Genomic DNA, 22,508 nt, shown 5'->3' on the forward strand with positions numbered 1-22,508 from the left:
TTTAACCTCTAAGGTGGAAGATTATACCTCTTACCACTCCAACCAAAGATTGTTGCCTTTACACATTTAACACGTTAGAATCATAAAACTTTTGCACATCTATCATCATCTATGGCTTGGAAATGGTTTCTTCACTCTTCCACAAATACATCTCAACAGATTAAATTTTAAATTTATACTGATCACACATATCCTTTGAAGAATACAAAATGAGAAATTAAATTAAAAAAAAGGTTTAACACAAACTCACCACAAAAAACAATAAAAAGAAAAACAACAACAAAGAAGATAAGCCACATCACAAAAAACGAGAAATTGTCGAGAAATGTTCTAGAGAGATTGGAGTAAACGTGCCCGATATTTACAACAAAAAAGGGTTACTTTTTAAAATGACCTATAGTTTATGACCAGTTTTCTATCTGGCCCCTAACTCATAAAAGATACTCAATTGACACCCTAGAGAGATAGAGAGAAAGGGTGATCTAGTTCAGATGTTAATGAGAGAAAGAACAATCAGACTTGACTTTAAGAGTGAAAGTCAGACTGATTCTAACCATCCCTAAAAATGCAAGTTTGATTTTAACGGTCAATAGACCGGGAGTGCAAAAAAATGGTCATCTGAATATTTTCGTTAAACCAAGGGGCTAGAAGGGAAGCTGGTCATAAACTTTGGGGGCCTTTTGGGAAATAACCCAAAAAATAACAGCCCCTCGGCCTGATATTTATAAATAGCATCTGAATTAGAAGACGTGAGCTAATCGCCATAAACAATTCCCCTTCTTATCCGAACTTTGCAGTGATCTCCCTCTCTCTCTCTCTCTATCATGGATCCTTACAAGGTAAATTTCTGCCCTAATTTTTATACTTGATTTCATTTGCCCTAGTTCGGTTTCTGATAACATCTCGATTGAATTTGGTTTCTCTATTATCAGAAATGATTGTCTCAGCTCGTTTTTCCAGATTTCTCTTCATGTTTGTTACATTCATTTCTTTGATTTCCTTGGAATTGTGATTATGAATTAGGAGTTGATGATTTTGTTTGTTTGTTGATTTGATGATGATGATGATGCAGTTTCGGCCTTCAAGTTCTTTCAATTCACCTTTTTTCACCACCAATTCTGGTGCTCCTGTTTGGAACAACAATTCATCACTAACTGTTGGAACTAGAGGTATATTTATTTATTTTATTTTGTTTTATTTAGAATTAATTTGTTTGCGAGGAATAAAATTCTGGTTTGGATGAAAATTTAAATTAGTTTGAGGGTATTAACCATTACATAGCTACGCCCGGGGTAAATTGAACAACTTCTTCACAATAACACCTAAAAGATAACATCCTTACCGACAATAACACATAAAGGAATGAGATATGTTTTTAGTTTTAGTTTCAGTTTCTCCTGATTTTTTTGATAAATTTCCATTACGTCGGGTGAAATTTCAACCATGTCGATGGAAATTTTGAAATTTTCAACAATTTCGGTAGAGATTTCCTTCATGCCGGTGGAAACTACGCTCAAATTAGCTGCAAGTGTGATTCATGCACCTAATCTTAATTTCCGAAATATAATTTCAACCAAAATTTGTCGCGATTTCATTCCTTGCTTATTTGTTCCACTGATAAAATGAACCGGAATTCTAAACCAACCGACTACTAGACCGTCTATGTGTAGAATTTGAGCTTCGAAAAATCTCGAGAATCGAGAACATGCATCGCGAGGAAAATAAGCGGGTAAGATGCAAGAGGCGGTCTTGGATGCTGTCTAAGAAGCAGTTGGTCTAGGAATGTTGTGAAAGAAATACTGTTTTCCCCCCTTGTTGCATATTTAAATTTCTCTTGCTTTCACTTTACCTTTATATATGATTTTGTTTTATGATGCACCATAGCTTTATATTATGTTATGTTGTGAAAGTGCATAGTTATTTTGCGATGTAGAGGAAAGTAGCCTATAAGATGAACCTTCTGTTGGATGGTTGACTTGTTCACCAGAACAAGAATTAATATTTCAATTTAACTCACTACACTTTTTATTTTATAGGTCCAATCCTCCTAGAAGATTATCATCTGGTGGAAAAGCTTGCTAACTTTGATCGCGAGCGCATCCCAGAGCGTGTTGTTCATGCTAGGGGAGCTAGTGCAAAGGGATTCTTTGAGGTCACTCATGACATTTCCCACCTCAGCTGTGCTGATTTTCTTCGGGCTCCAGGAGTTCAGACCCCTGTCATTGTCCGCTTCTCCACTGTTATCCACGAGCGTGGCAGCCCTGAAACTCTGAGAGACCCTCGAGGTTTTGCTGTGAAATTTTACACCAGAGAGGTATTTTGGAGTAGTAAACTTCATATTAGTATATCATTAGCAATATTTTCTACTCATTGTCTTATTATTCTGAAATATTTCATGAGAGATTAATCTATACCTTCTGGTTTATGTTAATACATAAATTTGAAAGTGAATCCTGTTACTAGGAGTACTTTCAATTTCCGACTTAGATCTTAACTTTCTTTATTTATGATGTCTTATAGTTAGAAGGAATGGTTTAGGATCTTTTCCTGATCAAATCCTTTATCTTCTGTTGTTGGTTTCAGGGTAACTTTGACTTGGTGGGTAACAATTTCCCAGTTTTCTTCATCCGAGATGGAATGAAGTTCCCCGACATGGTCCATGCACTCAAACCCAACCCAAAGTCCCATATTCAAGAGAACTGGAGGATCCTGGATTTCTTTTCCCACCACCCAGAGAGTCTGCACATGTTTTCCTTCCTCTTTGACGATATCGGTATCCCACAGGATTATAGACACATGGAAGGATCTGGTGTCAACACCTACATGCTCATCAACAAGGCCGGGAAAGCCCACTACGTGAAGTTCCACTGGAAGCCTACATGTGGGGTCAAGAATTTGTTGGAGGATGAAGCTATCAAGGTTGGGGGTGCCAACCACAGCCACGCCACACAGGATCTCTATGATTCCATCATGTCTGGTAACTACCCCGAGTGGAAGCTTTTCATCCAGATAATTGATCCTGATCATGAAGATAGGTTTGATTTCGATCCTCTTGATGTGACGAAGACCTGGCCTGAGGATATCCTACCCCTTCAGCCAGTTGGTCGCTTGGTTTTGAACAAGAACATCGATAATTTCTTTGCTGAGAATGAGCAGCTCGCCTTCTGCCCTGCCATAGTTGTTCCTGGTATCTATTACTCGGATGACAAGTTGCTTCAGACTCGTATCTTTTCCTACTCAGATACTCAGAGGCACCGTCTTGGACCGAACTATCTTCAGCTTCCAGTTAATGCTCCCAAGTGTACTCACCATAACAACCACTATGATGGTTTCATGAATTCCATGCACAGGGATGAGGAGGTACTTCACTCTCGTAGTCAAATACATATTTACTATATTCTCTCAAGTGTGCTTTTCCAAATGTGCGTCTAATGAAATGAATGACATAACATTCTAGTTTTTAGGTTGAACCACTTTCTTCTACTTCATTGTTGTAGCTATTGATGTTATACTTCATCTGATAATGTTTTCTTTCTAGGTTGATTACTTCCCCTCGAGGTATGACCCAGTTCGCCACGCAGAAAGATACCCCATTCCACCAGCTGTTTGCACCGGGAAACGTGATAGGGTTAGTTTCTATTTACATTATATCTAATATCTTCTTATGAAACAACTAAATACCATACTAGTATAAATCAGTAGTACTAATAAAGGATTTTTGGTTAAATCAGTGCATCATTGAGAAGGAGAACAACTTCAAGCAGCCTGGAGAGAGATACCGTTCCTTCTCACCAGACAGGTATATATCCTCCTTTTCTTTCCGCCCTTCTGCAGAATCATGAACAGTTAATAGATCTAACTTGGTTTTCTTACCTGTATCGTCTATTTACAGGCAGGAGAGGTTTATCCGCCGATGGGTTGATGCCTTATCTGACCCAAGGATCACCCATGAAATCCGCAGTATCTGGGTCTCATACTGGAGTCAGGTAAGATTCAAATTCTATGTTATCTTCTTAGTAGTGAGGCTTTAATTATGAAATGCAAACAACAGTCATAGATGTGAGATAAGGAGAGCATGTACTAAACTACTAGTTGTTGATGGTAATGTATGAATTACTTGTGTATTAATCGTGTGATTTTGGTATCGACAGGCTGATGTGTCTCTTGGTCAGAAGCTCGCATCTCACTTGAACGTGAGACCAAACATCTGAAGATGAGAGGGAAAGAGAGAGAGAGAGTACTATGTCTGTAGTATGAAAGATGAAACTTTAATGTTGTTGTTCTGATAAATGTATTTGTACTAAAAATACACTTGAGTCTTTGACTCATTCTGTGATGAAATCATGTAATAAGTTGCAGTTTTATATGTGCAAGTTTAAAAAAGATGGTTGCTCTAATTCACTTATCTCTTTATCTTCTGGTTCTGTTACTCGTTATGGAGGGTAGTTTGATGGTTATCCCTTTTTGCCATTGTTATACTATGCCATGTCCACTCATCCTGTACTAAATTCTGAATTTATGTGTTTCACACGCTCATTTAGTCGATGTAAAATTTGGTGCTTGTAGTACAAATATAAGTTCACTGTGTGGATAACATCTTTCTATCCTCTTCTAAAGCTACCTAGATATGGCACACCCCAATGCATAAATATTAGAGAACTAATAAAATTGGAAATGCTACAATCACATAATAGCTTGATGATAAGTGAGGTAAAGAGTAGCTTCGTCACCCATAAACCTTTCCTTATTCCTTCTCCTTGATATTTCTATACTAGACGGTGGAGTTGCGAATCAAAAATCAATAGTAGGAGTTGGCTCATAAATTGAATACTGAGTGGCTTATCTAGTGCAGTTGCTTAACGAAGAGTCTATGACAGTACATTTTAGCGCAACCAAAAAGTGAGGTCAATATTTCCTGGGGTCTAACTACTGGGCCAGGCAGATCCCTATGGTGGTTCGAGGATTACACGAGGAAACATGTACTAGTTTAACTTTCATCAAGTCAAATTTTCTAAGGTAACTGGGGAATATTTCTCCACAATATTTCGTTCCGCTTAGCGAGTCTAACAATCCATATAGTAATAATTACTTTTTGAAGGGGCTCCCTCCCACCATCAATCAGTATATAAAGGCCGTTCCCCTCCAAGATTCAAGATCCCAATTTTCAACCGCCAGAAGAAAGGGCATCGGACGGAATCCTAATAAACGCATCAAAATCGGAACAAATTAGTATAAGATCTCGTCTTTCCCGCCATTTGCTTGAACTTCTTCTTCATCTAGTGCATTATCCAACTTCATCTTCTTCCTACTACTACTACTTCCTTTAATCGACGACTCAATTCCTCCACTTTTACTCGTCCCTCGACGAAGGTATACATATTTACATACATCTTACTTCCATTGTTAGGGTTTCCGATCTCCATCTCTTTGTTCCTATATTTTCTTTACCTTGTATTGGAGTTTTGGTTTGTTTATGGATCTTATCTTTGAGACCTATTTCTTCTCAGATTTGATCCTTTTGATCTTGAACCAGAGAGTCAGTCACTAATTCTTACGAATTTAAGTGGGTTTCTGTTTTTCATTTTCTCCGGTTCATCATGCAAATTCTTTCAAAAATTTCGATGATAAAAATTTATTCGGAGATTGGAGTTATGATTCTAACTGCTTTAGTCTTAGGTATACAATTATGTTCAGAGATTGGAGTTACTGATTCTATTCAAGTTATAGGCAGTGTGGAGTAACTGAAATGAATTATATGCTAACGAAACGGAATAAGTTTGATACTGGGCTAATTCTTTTTTATTGTAGAGAATTGAATTGCTCGTTTTTTGTTCAATATTTCTAATCTGGTTTACTTTTCAGCTCGTTAGGCCCCAGTTTCAATGGAAACATTTGGTTCTGAGCAAAAGTTACACAAACAAATGCGATTATGGGAGTTTCCAGATCAATTCGTAGTTGAACCAACTGATGGCCTTTCTAGTTCTTGTTTAGCAATTAGTCGTCGCGATGGATCAATGAATTTGATTGGTTAGTGTGGACTTCTTGTGTATTCTATCATGTGATTGTAATTTATATTTTAACTCTTTATGAATTATATCAGGATGGTTTAGTGAGTGTATCTTTTGTTATGCAGATGAGGTTCCACAGTTGCAGTCTGTCCAGGCTCCAAAGATTCAGAATATTTTTGGTGTAATTGGAACACTAAAGCTCTTGGCAGGCAAGCAATTCTTTCCGTGAATCCAATAATAACTTTCTTTCAAATTTCAATCTGTGGGGAGACTCAATTCAAGTCAGAAGTTATGATGCAGAAATTTGTCGCTATCCATTTATTCACCATTTACGTATGGATGCTAATGCATAGCCAAAATCCCAAAAGCATGCTTAATATTCCGAGTGGGTGAAACAACTTTAGGATAACCCATCTTCCAACACAATATCATGTGTAGATAGGTTCTTCTTCTTCTTCAAGTGTATAGCTTATGAAATTTAGTTTTCATTTTAAGTAAATGTATATTTCTCAAGATTTGTGTTTAACTTTGACCATACCTTTACTGTCTCTATTTTTAGGGGTTTATGTATTAGTGATAACAGAGTGTGAATGTCTTGGATCTTATTTGGGGCACCCCATATATAAAGTATCATCCTTGAAGGTTTTGCAATGTGACCATTCTCTTAATAGTTCTTCACTGGAGCAGGTAATCTTGTTTACTGTACTTGGCTCTCATCATTTTAGCTTGGTAATATAAAACTATTTAACCTCGGCTATCACCACTATTGACAGAAAAAGATGGAATCTGAGTTTTCTGTGCTCCTAAATGCCGCAGAGAGGACCTATGGTCTGTACTTCTCTTATGACGTCAATCTAACACTCAGGTGTGTCCTCTAGATTGCTGTGTTTGTATTATGTTTATATGGAGATTCGATTGTGGTTAAAACTTAAAATTGATTGACCACCCCCAAAGTCTTTATGAGGTCTAACTGATTAACTATATCATGCCACATATTTGATTCCCTTGTTCTCCACCATCCATTGTCTCGAGAATGATTTTAAATATGTCTAACTGTTTGAAATAAATATTTTTCCCATCTACTTTATGCTTATCGTGTGAAACAAGGCCACGTAACTAAAAGTCTAAAACATGAGCATAACTGCATAACCACTTTTCTTTCTAAGGAATCATCTTCATAAAGAGCAAAACAGGGTATAAGACCTCAAAACTTCCTTAATCTTTCATGAGTCTCTATGCTTCTGCCTGTTTGAAATGTTTGTAATGCTATAGACCATAGAGGTAAGGCACTCAAAGCTTATTAGGCGTTGAATGCTTCTTAGAACTTAGATTCATGATTTAATGACTACTCCTCTAAGTTCGACTTCACTTAGTAAGCAATATCTGATCCAGCTGAAACTTGTTATGCTGAATTAGACGATAAATATCTGAAGCAATATTGGAAGACACCCACTCAAACGATCAAAGTTCTAATCAGTGTCCAGATAACTAGACCTGAATTTTCTGATCTATAGAACGTCTTTCCTAGTTCCTGTCATGTTCGAATCTCTCTTATAACAGTGGTCGGTAACTCCTTCTCTGTGTGAACTTAGTCGGTTAGTCCGTTTTAGTTTTCTTTCTTTTACTTCATGTTCTATCATGAAATCTTTTTTATAGTATACGAAATCTGATGATTTGGTGTTGCAGTGCACAACGATTGCATGATCTGGGAGAAGAGACAAAAAGGCTTCCTCTTTGGAGACAGGTAATTTTATCTATGTCTTGAATTAGATGAGTGCTTGAGTAGTTGCACTGAATGATATTCATAATTAACAAGTAAAACTTTTCGCTTCTTATGAGAATTGAAAACCCTTAGGGCTACCTCCTTAGGGCCGGCCACCAATAGGCAACTTAGCAAACACCTTTATATCTTTTTCCAAGCCACGTAGCTAGTTGTGTTGGTTAATTTCAACTCTTGACAATTGCTTTTCTATCTCAAATGTGATAGGCACCTCTTTTCCCAACAAATGTCATGCCCCTTTGCGTTGTTGTTCTTTGACAGGCAGACCCTAGGTATCTCTGGAATAACTACATGTTGGAGGTTCTCATAGATAATAAGGTCAGATCTTTTTCTTAATCTTTGGCTAAATTCAGCGTATCACCCTTTAATACCATTTAGCACATTGTGATTGCTGATAATTGCTCATTATGATCCAATATGCAGCTCGACCAGTACCTGCTTCCTATTGTCCAAGGGAATATCCTTACTACTTTCGCTTTGATCGGTCGAACTATGTAAAATAGGATGTTAGGAACTTCTCTAATTAAGTCAAACTCTTATATGACGAAGTTTAAGTATTCTTTCTCTTCTTATCTATTTATTTCGTCAGTTCCAAGTTAAACCTTAGCCGCTCATCACCCTTTCAGAACTTTCAGGCAGAAATTGCGAAAAATATCGTTGATGTTACTCTCATTGCACGGAGGTGTACGAGGAGAAATGGTATACATCACAGCTTCTACATTTTATAGAAAACTTGAGTTCTGTTTGGAATTGTCTGAAGTGCTTTTAGTAAGGATAAGCTGAGTTTTGATCATAAATTAATTCGTCGTTCAAAGAAAAGGATAAACTGAGTTATTGCCTCATGATTTAGGGATTTTGTAATTACGGATTGTAGATTTTCTGGATATTTGATTTACTACATTTATTCATTTGGATGTTTAATATGTAATCAAGATAAGAAAAGCTCTGACAGTGTCAAACTAATAAAATCATGTCGAAGGCTTCTTAGGAAAAAATGTTGGTTGAAAAGTTATATCACGTGCAAGTAACAGTTAACTAGTTGTAAGTTGTTGTGATTCTGTTACTTGACAAATTGAAATGACTTGGAATGTTCTGTCTAGGACATATTGGTATAATTTGTGATTTAGATATGCCACCTAATTGCTTGAGAAAACACACTAAACTTCGGTTTTGATAGTTAACGAAGTTACTTATTTCCTGAAGGTACACGTATGTGGAGAAGAGGTGCCGACTCCGACGGCTATGTTGCAAATTTTGTGGAAAGTGAACAAATTTTACAATTGAATGGGTATACAACATCATTTGTGCAGGTGAAGTTTTAGTTGTTTTGATCTTATTATTTTTCTTTTATGTTTTTTAGGTATATAATGGAAGTGTTTTATATTTCTCTTTGAAACTGATGGTTATTAATAGTCTCTATGACCTTCATCTCGTACCAGTTTTAGGCTTTTAGCTGTCCTTTTGATAAACTTAGAAAGTTATGCCTGGTTATTGTAGTGATGAGATCTCTTCTATGTATCCTTCATCCTTTGCACATTTCTTTCGGCTCACAGTTTTAAGTTGGATATTAGGAATTTTTGACGTCTTGGTTGGTACTAAATTCTCAGCCTCTCAAACCTCTGTCAAATTAAAACTCAACCTATATATTTGTTTTCTGCAAGTTTCTGGATGATGCCAGAGAGTTCCCTGGGGTCAGTATGTGATGCATGTTTCAACATTACCATATATTTGGGCTTCTGATAGACTCTCCTTTTATAGGTTCGAGGTTCCATTCCATTGGTGTGGCAGCAGATAGTTGATTTGACATATAAACCTAAGTTTGAGCTTTTGAGACTCGAAGAGGCTGTGAGTATTTAAATGAGTTTATATGCTCTGCCCAGTTCATTTTTCTTCTGATATGTTATTTCAGATTTCAGCTGTGGTATCTCTGCTGGTTACAATCTTTTGGTTACTGCTACATTGTATTGCAGCCTAGAGTAGTGGAGCGGCACTTTTTGGATTTAAGAAAAAGATATGGGTCAGTGTTGGCACTAGATCTTGTCAATAAGGTATACTTCACAGAATATGTTTATTAAGTTCTAGTGGCATAGTGGAACTTGTTTATTTTTTTCATGGGTACTTGTATATTTTTGTCATTGTTACCATACACATGATCTTACTCATGCACATAGTTTTGGTTGGTAACTATGTCATTACTTACATGCAAATGGAGTGAAAAACTAGATTTCCGGAAGTCCACAGAAAAATTAATTCTAACTGCCCGAAGTGAGAAGCAAAAATATTCTGATAAAGACGTTCCTTGGACACGTGATGGATCTTGAAGTACTCTTTCTGCGTTGCCTTGACCAAATCCACCCACATTGGGATTACTTGTTAGTGGTTGATCAAGCTTGACGGATTCACCTTCTGAAACAAGAAGTTCTGGTCCTGGAGGTATAAAATCAACCACTTGGTCCATTCGATTTCTAAAAAAGATTACTAATCCTTAACTTTTCGAGGAATCCTTCATCAGCGGTTGTGTGTGTGTTGATCTCAGGCGCTGAGATGATGCTATATATTTAGGTTGTGCATTAGATACTAGGGTTATATATTCTTATGTGCTTGGGGAATGGTTTCTTAGTTAGCTGCGTTGTCGCTGGTTTGGGTTCATGCAATTATGCAAATGATTTAATTCCATTAACTTTTTGTTCTTGAATACCTTGCTATACAATGGGTCTAACCTGTATTGGTATAGTTGTTGTTTTTGTATATTCAAAGGTTCATCTAAATCACATGGATATATTGTTTTTGTTATCATCTTTGCTGTTTCGTGTTTCTCCTCTCATGTAAAGCTGTCTAGTTGATAAAATTCCAGACAGTATGTTGCATGTGTTTCCATCGATCTCTGTTTCTGTCTCTGACTTCATGAAATGCTTTTGCGACTCTTTCTCATTTCAGCACGGAGGTGAGGGACGTCTATGTGAAAAATATGGCAGTGCGATGCAACATGTTACTGGTGAAGATATAAGGTGATTTTTTTTTTCTTTTTGTTAGTTTTACTCGTTTTAATCATCTTTGCTGACCTTCTGATTACTGTAGGTATCTGCATTTCGATTTTCATCAGATTTGTGGTCATGTCCACTTTGAGCGTCTGTCTATCCTTTACGACCAAATGGCAGATTTCCTGAACAAGAATGGGTATGACATAGAGAACAATAATTTAATATGCAGTACTTTGTTGGAGCTTCATGGGAGAAAGTGAAGATATCAAATCTTTCATTTAAAAAAGAAATCATGGGAGCACATTTACGCTGTCCATTCTCATGTTTCCGTGCTTTGGCATGCATTACTTCGTTGGAGCTTCATTTGGTTTCTTAGAACTCATGATTTTCTTTGGGACTTGTTAGGTACTTCTTTTTGAACGAAAAGGGTGAAAAGGTCGATAAGCAACTTGGAGTTGTAAGGACCAACTGCATTGATTGTTTAGACCGTACAAATGTAACCCAGGCAAGTTAAACTCATATTTGCTCCATTATTAAAAAATTTCCATATGTAGTTGACTTCTAGTTGGTAGTGTTGAAATGATCAAAATAACAAACATCGACACAGTTTTCTCTTATGGTCTGGTTCGATGGAAAAATGAATCCTATGGATTATGGAAACATGAATACTACAAAAGCATGGTTTCTTGGGATTTTCTTTGGTCTGGTCTATTTGGCAGGCAAAACAATCCTAAGAATTCTAAAATTCATGTATACAAGGTTTGAATCCTCGGTCGTTTGGCAACAAAAACAAAATTGTAGGAATTTATTACCTACAAAAACTCCTTTTAAAAATATTATTAATAGCAAAGCCGCGAATAAAATAATTCAAATTCGAAGAATCAAACTTCAAACCTAATAAGTATTATTTAAAATTTAAAAATTACTAGTATAAATTAAATTTGTGTTTTCTGTCTATAGGATGGTTTTGTAGTGTGGTGTGGTGTGGTGCAGTGGCGGTGGTCTAGAGACTCTAGACACCTATATTATTATCTTGTACTTGAATATGAATAGCTAAACTGAAGTTGCATTAACGGTGGCTGTCTGTGAGCAGAGCATGATAGGGAGAAAGTTTTTGGATAAGCAACTTCATCGAATGGGGGTTTTTAACGCAGATGAAACCATCAGCACACATCTGCATTTTGATGAAAGCTTTAAAATAAGTAAGTTCTTGTTATATTGCTAAGTAGACAGTTTACGGTTTACCTTTCTAGGACCAAAAATGTTTTCCACTTGTGTATCCTTATCTGGGTGGAGTTTAATCCACCTTGTGTACATTTGATTTCTGGAATTAATGTTATTTTAGATCTGTTATTCTCCACTCCTTGGTATCTGATTTTTTCACTTCTATTATAGTGTGGGCTAATCATGGAGATGACATAAGCATGCAGTATTCTGGTACTCCTGCTCTGAAAGGAGATTTTGTCAGGTAATCTCTCTCTTTATATGGAGTTAAGTTTTCTGTTTAGGTTTTACAGTTTAGGAGTTAAGTTTCTCTCTTTAGTCAAGCACCCAACTTATTTCATTTTTCTTGAATTTATAGATTTGGACGGCGTAGGATTCAAGGCATCCTTCAAGACGGGTGGAGTTCTCTTGCTCGTTATTACCTGAACAATTTCAGTGATGGGACAAAGCAGGTATAGGCGTCAGTCCGTCACTATCTTGTGGTCGTCTTCTTTTGAGAATGTGCAAAAACTTTATTAGATAGTTCATAATGACAAAATTTCGATATTCTTAGCCTACCGTGGTCACACATGCGTCTGTTTATATACATGAACTCTTTGTTCTAGAGGTTCATAGTTCTTAAAAGATCACGTTTTAATTAGTCATCAAGACCTTGAAATGGAGCACAATCTTAGCTCTGATTGACATTCCACTATTTCAGTTGGTAGCTTGACTTGATTAAGTGATGTATAATTCTATAATCACTAGCATGAAATATTTCAATCTCTTCTCTTGGTATTGCATGACATAGTTGAGAAGTACTCCTGATATTTTTATTTTTGTCTTGGGATAAATACGAAGGATGCAATTGATCTCTTGCAAGGACATTACATTGTTTCTTCTGTCAGCCGGGATATTACTCCAACCAAGAAACAAGGCATCGAGGCTTACGCTGTGAGTACATTCATTTTAAAACACATAATTATATTTATGTACAAAATCATCAATGGAAACAGTGAACCTTACCCATCACCAGCAATCTCAGTCAGCCGAAACATTTGGTAGAAGATAAGATTTTACAGTATCTCTTTAAACCCTGCTCATTGACTTTCATCCTTATGCGAATATATTTTCGTGTTTTCTGCAGTCATTTCCGTTGGCTCTGGCTTTGGGGTTGACTGGGCTTTTATTCTCGACATTGTCACTGAGACAAGGTGAGTTAGCTTCTAGGTTATTATCATGTAAACTGCCTTAAGATTTCGTATGACACTTGATTATTGGAGCTATTGCAATTCATTGGTTGGTTGGCATTATCGAATCTCTGTTGATATCTAAGTGTATCCCTGATTCCACATTAGGATGTATCGCGTGAAGATCAATGAGTACTAACACAGTCTCAATTATCACAGTTTGACCTCGATCACATTAGAGTTCGTTTCAGATATAGTACAGATACATCACTGAGTTGTGGACCGAAATAGCGTTGCTGTTTAAAAATATTTGTGTAGGAAATGGAGGGACAAAACTAATGGTAGTTTCTTTTTGCAGCTCGAAATGATCATCGTCATTTATTCTTCTCGATGATATGGGCGAGCATGAGTGTAGGTATAGCAGCAGTTGTAAGAGCCAATGGCCGCATCTTCTGCAACCGACCTCGTCTCAACAACCCCAAACTTTAATCACAAAGAGTATTCTAAACCACGATATCGGTATGCTATCCTCTATCACCCGCTTTTCTGCTTATTATTATTATCATGGAAATAATTATTACTATTAATATTAATATTGTTATTGTTATTGTTATTATTATTATTATCATTCTCCCCCTTTGGTTCAGTCAGCCATTTCCTGATAAAATGTTGTTCTAATACTAGTTTCTAAATTGAAAACAATTATTTGGATATTTGATGTGTTCTTTATGCTTGTCCGTATGTTTTAGATTAGTGAAAGTGTGCTTAAATTGGTCCAAAATACTAAAATCACCATTATAACCGTTAATAATTACTACCATTTTTAAACCTGAAAAATAGCCATCAACTAACCGATAAGTATCAAACTTAACTGCAAGAGCGGAAATAAATAAATAAATGGTCTAGATTTTTGTATAGAAGAATTGTTTTCTGTTTATATTTTAGTTGATGCATCTTTCTGACCAGATACTTTAATTAAATAGTTTGCAAAATCTCAATGATTTAAAGTAAAAAATTTAGAAGGTTCCATGAATGAGTTGAGTAAAACTCCGAATCAAGCTGTAATTGATTATTGTACTATCCATAAAATACAAGTTATGCCATATTGACTTATCTAGTTTAAAAAGTTGAGGAAAAAAAAGAAAAATGCGAACACTTGTAATAATTAAAATAGAATAATTTACTGTTTTTCTTCTGATTAGGAAAAACTTTTTGAACGGCTAAAAAAAGCAATTGAATGTTATTGAGAGCCAGTGGACGGAACTATATTAAACTCATTAGTGTGTATTATTTAGAGAGCTTTTGTATCCGAGGCAAGAGACATAATATTAACATGGGTTTTCGATTATAGTTATAGACGCTTAAGTCGAGGTTTTATGTTTTAAAACTGAACTAATGTAGCGCACTTTGTATTAGAAAAATGTAATTGATCTATGAGAAAATCGATGAACTAACATAAACAATTCATTAGTTAACTTAATCTTCTTTCAACAATTTTAAACCCTTTTATTAGTGCTCATCAAGAAACAAATATTTTATTATTCTGACCATCTATATTAAAAGGCTAAAACATGTTTCCTTAGCTTAAGACATTCGTCAATTAATCATTGGCTGCTTAGAAGTTCTTTTTATCGGTCAGAGAACTATTAATACTTACTTTGTAGGCGATTATTTTTATAAAACATTAATATAATTTAATAAGATCATTCGATAAATCTCATTGTTTTGATCTATTTACAATGCACAAGTTTGTTTCGATCTAACCAAATCATACGGTGACAACTGTGGAATGAGTAGAAGAGATAAGATATTGTTTTCTCTTTCTATAGTATTATGTTCGCACATGTGAAGTAAGTTACGTCTAGTTTTTTTGATGTAGTAGTTATGTCTAGTTGATATAACAAAACAAGATGGTTAATATGATCTTTAATTTAGCTATCGGAAGAGTGTTATAGCAACCTAGCTATGTGCAAACTACTGCAAGGGAAATCACCAAGTGGGGGCGTAGGCGTGGGGTTGCACACCCAACTCTTGGGAACACGATTATTGGGCGACCTGTGTAACAAGTAAAAGAATACCCAGTTGTTATTTATTAATATAATGTACCTCGAAAGTATCTATATATATATGTATATCGATTATTGGGTAGTGAAATATAAACACTTGTGAATAAACAACTCCAAGGAGTTGGTAAATGCATCTAGAACCCCCCCAAGTATCTATATATACACAAACTCATTTAGAATATTCATTTTGTATTAGTGTCCCTCTCTCACTGACGTGGGTCCAAGTAGATTCAATTGTCATATACTTTACCTACTTCAAATAAAGGATGTTTTTTCTAATAATTAGCTATTGCACCAGACACGGACATTTCTATTTTAATATATATATATATATATATATATATCCTAATTAATGTGATAAGTTAATTTTATATGATGATCTGAATCTCTATAAGCTTACAAGAATCTTGATTTAAATCATCTAATGAGTGACTGTATGTCAAATAAATAGTTGATGAATCTTGTTTCCATCAATTATTAGATAGTATGGTATGCTAATTATGATCCCTACATTTTGAACTAAAAATCTCAACTCCATTTTTTAAGTCCTATATAAATAATTAGTTCATATTAGATATACTGTGTTTTCGGAGGGTGTGGTAGATTTCGCATCCGTAAAATGTATGGCGTTACAATGTATCGTCGCATTCAACTACACCTTGACCTCAGTGGTGGTGCGTGTGTATTGAGGTTGTATATATCGCGGTATTCATTTCTACACTATTCAATAATACTTCAAACACCCTGCGTATGAGTGTATCAAAGATTTTGGTTTCTCCTAATAACATGGGTTGACTAAAAATACAAGAGAGTTTGATGTGGTGATGTTTGTGATGGAGATAGTGATGTTGCATGGTTAGAAGAAGAAGTCAATTGAAAGCTGTTTCATAACCACATAACATGTTGTGCACATAAGTGACAAACAAGTATTTAATTTTGAATTTCTTCTAGAGATAGTACATATACAAACTCTAAACAAGTTGCAAGTGCTTAACTGCAACTTGTTTAGATCTTCGTAAATATTCTTTATACATATTTTATATGGGTTTAAACTTTCTACTTCAAGTAATTGCTTGATTTAGTGAGTTCTTCTTTACCATTTCAGAAGTATTTAAAAGCGCGTTGTTCCTAGTAAGTTGCTCATATGAAAACATATACAATTGACTTCACCAGTACAAGCGATGATGTACTACCAACCGTGTCTTATATGAGGGTATTTGGCCCTCAACGAGAACCCAGTTTTCATTAAGACGTGATGTGCAAAGTAGGACATTTTTTTTTGTTAAGAAGCTAAAAATCAGTACAACGTTTGATAATACATTGGAACGATTGTATACTGAAAGTCCAAATAAAAGGAGTATGAGAGTATAATTGTGAGGACAAAATGAAGCAACTTTGTTAATTAACTATCAATTGTGAACCTCCTAGATTAGAAAACATTAATTAAACTTAATGAACCGTTGATTGTGAATTTTTCCCTTTTCGATTTTTTATTTCAAGAGGTGAACATATATCTATGTATGCGTGTGTTTTTTGTGTGTGCTTGCTTGCTTGTGACAGAAAATACTGATGTAAGAATCCACACTTTTATACCAAAAATAAAATTTAATCTTAAGTTTTGAACCTAGTTATTTTAACATGTAACAACTCCTTGATCAACTTTAAAGCAAAGAGGATTAAAATATAATTAAGATAATTAATTGTCTTATTCTATTTGATATTTGGGTAGTTGTTATGTGTTTCCTTATAAGCAACAATTATAAGATTCTTTTCTTTACATTAATATTGAACTCTTCTTTGAGATATTCAAAAGTTGTAGTTGAAAAATGTAAAAGAACATAATTTTTATTAAAAAAAACATCAAAATACCCTTTTATCTCATATTTTGATGTTTATTAAAAGCATTTTTGGTGTTTGACTTTCATTTGTACCTGTGGAGTATGTTCCTGTATAAAATACGTATAAAAATACTAACCAAAACATTATTTCTTTTTTATTAATTAGATGGAGACTTGTGAAAAATTTAGAGCTACTAATAGTAGTAAAAACTCTTGTCATAACTTATACATATTGCCATATTTTTAATTATTTGAGTTGATATCATCGATATAATTTAAAAAAGAAGGCATTAGGCATGTTCGTGTCAGTAATGAGAAACTCTTGAACTCACATTTACATATCAGAATTCTATCGAAATCTAAATGATGTCATCTGTCGATATATTGTTACCTAGGTGTATTTCTTTTTTGATTATTTGAATAAAATTATATTCCATCTTAGCTCTTGAGATATGTTGTCATATAGTTTCATCTAACTCAATATTAATTAGAAAAGTGGTGAAGTTAATGGGAGTTAAAAAGGAAATTAATAAGAGAGGGAGGAGAATCTGATGAGAAAGAATCAACAACCATACTGAGCTAAGCAATGATGTCATCCATGGGATCCCACCTTGATACTGAAATCCAATGATTTATAGTCGTTGGATTATCATGATCATCTGATGATGAGAGTAAGTGGTTGTGGGACCCTGGAATATTGAAGGCTAAATATTCAGTCTGACTTCATCAACTAACAAGTGGCAGTATCTGGTTACCTTAGAATGGGAATCTTAGTACCTGCCATTAAATACCCTAGTGGGGAGAGAAGCAGAGAATCTAACATCATGAAAAATACACACATACCCTCTCTCTCTCTCTCTCTAAAAGTCTACTACTACTTTTTTTGCTTGCTCTATTTCTTTCTTTCTAGCTACTTGTCTCTAACTTCTTCTTCTTCTTCTTCTTCTTCCTAATATAGTATAGAATAGAATAGATAGAAGGGTTTTTGTTTGTTGAATCTCTCTCTTCTCTGGGTAGATATGTTGTAGAAACTGGAAATTAAGACAAAAGCTTCTTTCCTCACAGCATATTGTTAGGTTGACTCTACTGTTTGTTAAGTATTTCATGATCTTGCTGTTTCTGTAACATATCTACCCATCTCCTATCTATTCAAGATTCTGTCAAAGTGAGTTCTCTCTCTCTCTCTCTCTCTCTCTCTCTCTCTCTCTCTCTCTCTCTCTCTCTCTCTCCAAGTTGCTTTAACTTTTCTGTTCAAATTGTTTCTTAACTGTATGTGACTTTGGCTTTTCTCCTAAAAAGTGGGTCTTTTTTGATTCTTCATTCCTTTTGCTTTCTGGAGAAAAAATACTCACAACCTTCTTCTTCTTCTTTTTTATACTTACATTTACTGGTTTCTTGTTTTAGATTAATCAAAATTTTGTATGTACCTGGGTAACTTCATTTAGTTTAATTAGGGTTTCCTTTACAAGGATTTCTAGCTTGTTTAGAATGATGTTAGTTTTCCTTCTTTTTATTTCCTCACAAGATTTCTGTTTACACAATTTAGACAGATTGGGCTTCTGAAGACAGAAAAAAGGAAGAAGATTTCATATTGGAGGAGGCTCCTCTTTTGCTTTTCACTTTTTCTTCTACATTCTACTTCCTTTTGGATCAATCCTGAAATTATCTGGAAATTGGGGTCCAGAATGGGAGGAGGATACTTATAATGGGGTACTAAAGAGGACCACATACATATATAATGGCCGATGGCAAATCATTTCCATCCCATAACATGTCGACCGATCCCAACGTCGATTTTGATCTCATGGATGAACTCTTGTCAGAAGGTTGTTGGTTGGAGACTACTCAAGGATCAGATTTCTTGCAACCTAGTTCCTCAAATCCAACTGCTTTATTCAATTCTTCATATTTTTTGCCTACTACTACTACTACTTCCACAACTAGTACTGTTTCAGAGGGTTTGAACCCATCTCAAATTAACAAACAAGAAGAGAGGGAAGGATCAATTGTTCCCAGGATTCCCGCTTCCCTACAACCGTCGACTTCTGTTGAAACTCAATATCTGAATGCAAACAGTACCTTTCGTAATGCAGAGACTTCTAGCCAACCAGAACGTGGTCATCCTAGCGGCGGAAGCTCTGAACTTGACAGAAGGTGGTGGATTGAGCCTACTCCTCATTCTACGGTGATAGACAGGCTAGGTCGAGCTCTTAATCACATAAGATGTTCGACTAAGAATGCAGAAGTTCTTATTCAGATATGGGTTCCTGTAAGGAAAGAAGGCAAGCAATTTCTTATTACTAATGGCCAACCATTTGAACTGGATTCTAGCTGCCAAAGGCTTGAAAGTTACAGAAATGCTTCTATGGAGTATGAGTTTCCAGCTGACGAGGATTCAAACGAGTCAGTTGGTTTACCTGGCCGGGTTTTTTTGGGGAAGGTTCCTGAATGGACTCCTGATGTTAGATTCTTTAGCAGAAACGAGTATCCACGGATTCATCACGCTCAAAGATATGATGTTCGTGGAACTCTTGCCCTCCCCATTTTTGAACTAGGTAGTAGATCATGCTTGGGTGTTGTTGAAGTTGTGATGACCACTCAAAAGATCAATTATCGTCCTGAGCTGGAAAATATCTGTAAGGCATTAGAGGTATGTCTCCTCTTTCACTCTTTGATTCTGTCTCTTTTCTAATTCATTCTTCCATGTCTGTCTATGTTTGAGTATTTTTCACCTGGACTCGTTTGCAGTCGGTGAATCTGAGGGGTTCTGAAGTCGCAAGTCCTTCCACCCTCAAGGTAACAATCGACATTAATCGATCTCATTTTAGCTATCTGTAAATCCAAAATGTCTTCTTGAAGTCATGCTACCATCTCTTCTTATCAGGCACCAAACTTCTCTTACCAAGCTGTTTTGCTAGAGATTCTAGAGGTCTTGAGAGCTGTCTGTGAAACTCATAGATTGCCCTTAGCCCAGACATGGGTCCCATGCATTATACAAGGAAATGAAGGATGCCGACACTCTGACCAAATTAACTACACTCATTATGTCTCAACTGTGAATTCTGCTTGTTGTGTGTGCGATCCTAAAATTTGGGGGTTTCATGAGGCTTGCTCTGAACATCACCTGTTCAAAGGCCAAGGAGTTGTTGGAAGAGCATTAACAACAAATCAACCATGTTTCTTTAGTGACATAACCACTCTAAGTAAGAAGGACTATCCTCTCTCGCACTATGCTAGAATGTTTGGGTTGGGAGCTGCTGTTGCAATCCGCCTACGAAGCATGTACACTGGAACAACTGACTATGTTCTTGAGTTTTTCTTACCCGTGGATTGTCGAGACACGGAACAACAAAAGGCAATGCTCAGATCCTTGTCTCTTATCATACAAAATGTTTGCCGAAGCTTACGGGTTGTCATGGATAAAGAGCTACAAGAAGAAACTACTTTGAGTAACAATGAAGTAGCTGCACCTCCAAATCCAGAACCTTTTAGAGATCAAATGCCTATGCTAACACAACCCATTCCTTCGAAAGGATCATGTGACAAAGGATCATCATGGATCACTCAATTGATTGAGGTTCAACGTAAGGGTAAAGGCGTTCAGAAAGAAGAATCGGCGGAAGGGTTCAAAGTAACAACTCATTGGAATAGCTCTGAGGTTGTATTACAGCAAGGGCAACCGTTCATGGAATTTAAGCAGCATAGCCAAGATTCTCGTCCCAAACACAACGCTGATAGCGGTGGTGATTCTTCTTTGATTGAGCGTAAAGTCTCGAGTACGAGCAGAACGGGAGGAAAGAGAAGGACCAAGATGGAGAAAACCATCAGCTTGCAAGTTCTTCGGCAGTACTTTCCAGGGAGCTTAAAAGATGCAGCCAAGAGCCTTGGTGGTAAGTTGAACACTTGGTATACAAGATTTAATATGCACATCCTTTACTTTTTATCTAGCTAATGAAAAGAAACTAAAGTGTTCCTAGATCTAAATGGTTGACTTGCTAATGCTCCATAAGCGTGTTCTTACACGGCTATGTCTATTCCAGTGTGCCCAACTACCCTGAAGAGGATATGCAGGCAACACGGGATAACTCGGTGGCCTTCAAGAAAGATAAAGAAAGTAGGACATTCTTTAAGAAAACTCCAAATCGTCATTGACTCAGTGCGAGGCGCTGAAGGTGCTTTTCAAATTGGATCAATTTACACGAATTTTTCTGAGTTAACTTCTCCAAATCTCTCTGGAAGTAGCGCATTTTCGAGACCACAGCCAAATGATCGATCTAATCCATCTAATGTACAACCAGAAGGTGTCTCGAGTCCTCAAGCTGCTGCATCGATATCACCACCTTCTTCTTCCTGTAGTCAAAGCTCCAGTTCAAGCCTCTGTTGTTCCACTCAGCAGAATCCTGGTACTGTCAATCTTGGAGGTAAAGAAGATACTTCGATATCTGAAAAAACAGAACAATTGCAGTCAATAGTTCAGGAAGATCCGACGGGTCTTCTGGGAAGATCCCAAAGCCAAAGATACCTTACTGATCAGAATCCTAGCCTAGGTGACAGTTTACCTCCAATTCCGAGCAGTAGTAATGTATATCACGACAGAGGAGCTCCTAGATTGAAAGTGACTTACGGGGAAGAGAAAGTCCGTTTCAGTATGCAACTCCAGTGGGGTTTCAGAGATCTACAACAAGAGATAGCTAAGCGATTTTTCATAGATGATATGAGCAGAAATGTTATCCAATACTTGGATGATGATAACGAGTGGGTTCTATTGACATGTGATGCTGATCTTGAGGAGTGTATGGAAATCTATAAATCATATCAGACTCAGACAATTAAACTCAGAGTTCAACAAGCTTCTTACCCGAATCTTGGAAGTTCCTTGGGTAGTACTGCTCAGTAGTTCGTAGAAACTGAATAAACCTACTAACTCTCTTACCAAGTAAGTTTTTAGTGTCTACAACATAAAGAAGTCGTCACTAATCGTGGTTGGTTAGAGACACAGTGAAGGGCCTGAAAGTAGTGGATGAATAAGTGAGTTTGAAATGAACAAAAGACTGGTCGGTCTTCAGGTTAAGTTTGCAGACTATGAAATCTTATTCTCAGTAAGAAAGTTGGGATTCTGAAAATGGAGAAGGGCATGTAGAAGCGCGGGGAGTCTGAGCTTCCTTCATCCATTAAATGATGTTACTTGGTTTTAAAATATATTAAACAGGAGGGACCGACGAGGTCTGTTAAAAAAATTATTAAGTTCATATTGTGTATGTGTATTTTCAAGAACTATATATGGTGAATGGCGAGGTTACGAAATAGTTTAAAATAAGTCCTTGTAAGTGGCAGTCCTTCTTTCTTTGTTATGGACTAGGAGAAAGCATTTAAATCAGCTTATATAGTTGATGCTTTTATAGTGTTTAACAACAATTTCTTCAACAAATATATTCAGCAGGA

At 36.2% G+C, this 22,508-nt stretch overlaps 3 protein-coding genes across 4 annotated transcripts; all 3 read left to right on the plus strand.

The window, feature by feature from the left end:
* The first annotated feature begins 706 nt into the window (after nucleotides 1-706).
* LOC147570758 (catalase isozyme 1) lies at nucleotides 707-4,397 on the plus strand. Of its 2 annotated transcripts, XM_086657305.1 has the most exons (8): nucleotides 707-839; nucleotides 1,073-1,169; nucleotides 2,037-2,314; nucleotides 2,584-3,360; nucleotides 3,539-3,628; nucleotides 3,732-3,799; nucleotides 3,893-3,986; nucleotides 4,152-4,397. In XM_086657305.1, the coding sequence occupies exons 1-8, from the start codon at nucleotides 825-827 to the stop codon at nucleotides 4,209-4,211; spliced, it is 1,479 nt and encodes a 492-aa protein (XP_086513431.1). In that variant the 5' UTR covers nucleotides 707-824; the 3' UTR covers nucleotides 4,212-4,397. The 2 variants fall into 2 exon arrangements, with proteins under 2 accessions (XP_086513431.1, XP_086513430.1); XM_086657304.1 differs by lacking the exon at nucleotides 707-839 and having other exon boundaries at nucleotides 1,043-1,169.
* Nucleotides 4,398-5,013: 616 nt separating this feature from the next.
* Nucleotides 5,014-15,400, plus strand: LOC147570759 (phosphoinositide phosphatase SAC7-like). The gene is made up of 22 exons (XM_086657303.1): nucleotides 5,014-5,370; nucleotides 5,863-6,027; nucleotides 6,134-6,217; nucleotides 6,568-6,695; nucleotides 6,782-6,873; nucleotides 7,695-7,752; nucleotides 8,050-8,106; nucleotides 8,212-8,245; nucleotides 8,407-8,487; nucleotides 8,992-9,098; nucleotides 9,547-9,633; nucleotides 9,759-9,836; nucleotides 10,726-10,796; nucleotides 10,867-10,965; nucleotides 11,175-11,274; nucleotides 11,863-11,971; nucleotides 12,165-12,237; nucleotides 12,352-12,445; nucleotides 12,834-12,926; nucleotides 13,120-13,186; nucleotides 13,521-13,681; nucleotides 14,911-15,400. The coding sequence occupies exons 2-21, from the start codon at nucleotides 5,883-5,885 to the stop codon at nucleotides 13,649-13,651; spliced, it is 1,788 nt and encodes a 595-aa protein (XP_086513429.1). The 5' UTR covers nucleotides 5,014-5,370; nucleotides 5,863-5,882; the 3' UTR covers nucleotides 13,652-13,681; nucleotides 14,911-15,400.
* Nucleotides 15,401-17,880: 2,480 nt separating this feature from the next.
* LOC147570760 (protein NLP5-like) lies at nucleotides 17,881-22,149 on the plus strand. Its single transcript, XM_086657302.1, has 6 exons — nucleotides 17,881-18,231; nucleotides 18,613-19,716; nucleotides 19,815-19,862; nucleotides 19,951-20,956; nucleotides 21,107-21,983; nucleotides 22,025-22,149. The coding sequence occupies exons 2-5, from the start codon at nucleotides 18,805-18,807 to the stop codon at nucleotides 21,961-21,963; spliced, it is 2,823 nt and encodes a 940-aa protein (XP_086513428.1). The 5' UTR covers nucleotides 17,881-18,231; nucleotides 18,613-18,804; the 3' UTR covers nucleotides 21,964-21,983; nucleotides 22,025-22,149.
* Nucleotides 22,150-22,508: the final 359 nt, after the last annotated feature.

Source organism: Eschscholzia californica, unplaced genomic scaffold, assembly GCF_041429995.1.
Source record: "Eschscholzia californica isolate CP2 unplaced genomic scaffold, dmEscCali1.0.p SCAF_1, whole genome shotgun sequence".
NCBI lineage: Eukaryota > Viridiplantae > Streptophyta > Magnoliopsida > Ranunculales > Papaveraceae > Eschscholzia > Eschscholzia californica.

Excerpts from the sequence above, each read along its gene's own strand:
- LOC147570759 (XM_086657303.1), top strand. The coding sequence starts at position 5,883 with ATGGAAACATTTGGTTCTGAGCAAAAGTTACACAAACAAATGCGATTA. Across the intron at positions 6,218-6,567 it reads AACACTAAAGCTCTTGGCAG|GGGTTTATGTATTAGTGATA; the intron begins GCAAGCAATTCT and ends CTCTATTTTTAG. Across the intron at positions 12,446-12,833 it reads TCAGTGATGGGACAAAGCAG|GATGCAATTGATCTCTTGCA; the intron begins GTATAGGCGTCA and ends ATAAATACGAAG.
- LOC147570758 (XM_086657304.1), top strand. The coding sequence starts at position 1,055 with ATGATGATGATGATGCAGTTTCGGCCTTCAAGTTCTTTCAATTCACCT. Across the intron at positions 2,315-2,583 it reads TGAAATTTTACACCAGAGAG|GGTAACTTTGACTTGGTGGG; the intron begins GTATTTTGGAGT and ends TGTTGGTTTCAG. Across the intron at positions 3,800-3,892 it reads CGTTCCTTCTCACCAGACAG|GCAGGAGAGGTTTATCCGCC; the intron begins GTATATATCCTC and ends GTCTATTTACAG.
- LOC147570760 (XM_086657302.1), top strand. The coding sequence starts at position 18,805 with ATGGCCGATGGCAAATCATTTCCATCCCATAACATGTCGACCGATCCC. Across the intron at positions 19,717-19,814 it reads ATATCTGTAAGGCATTAGAG|TCGGTGAATCTGAGGGGTTC; the intron begins GTATGTCTCCTC and ends ACTCGTTTGCAG. Across the intron at positions 20,957-21,106 it reads TGCAGCCAAGAGCCTTGGTG|TGTGCCCAACTACCCTGAAG; the intron begins GTAAGTTGAACA and ends TGTCTATTCCAG.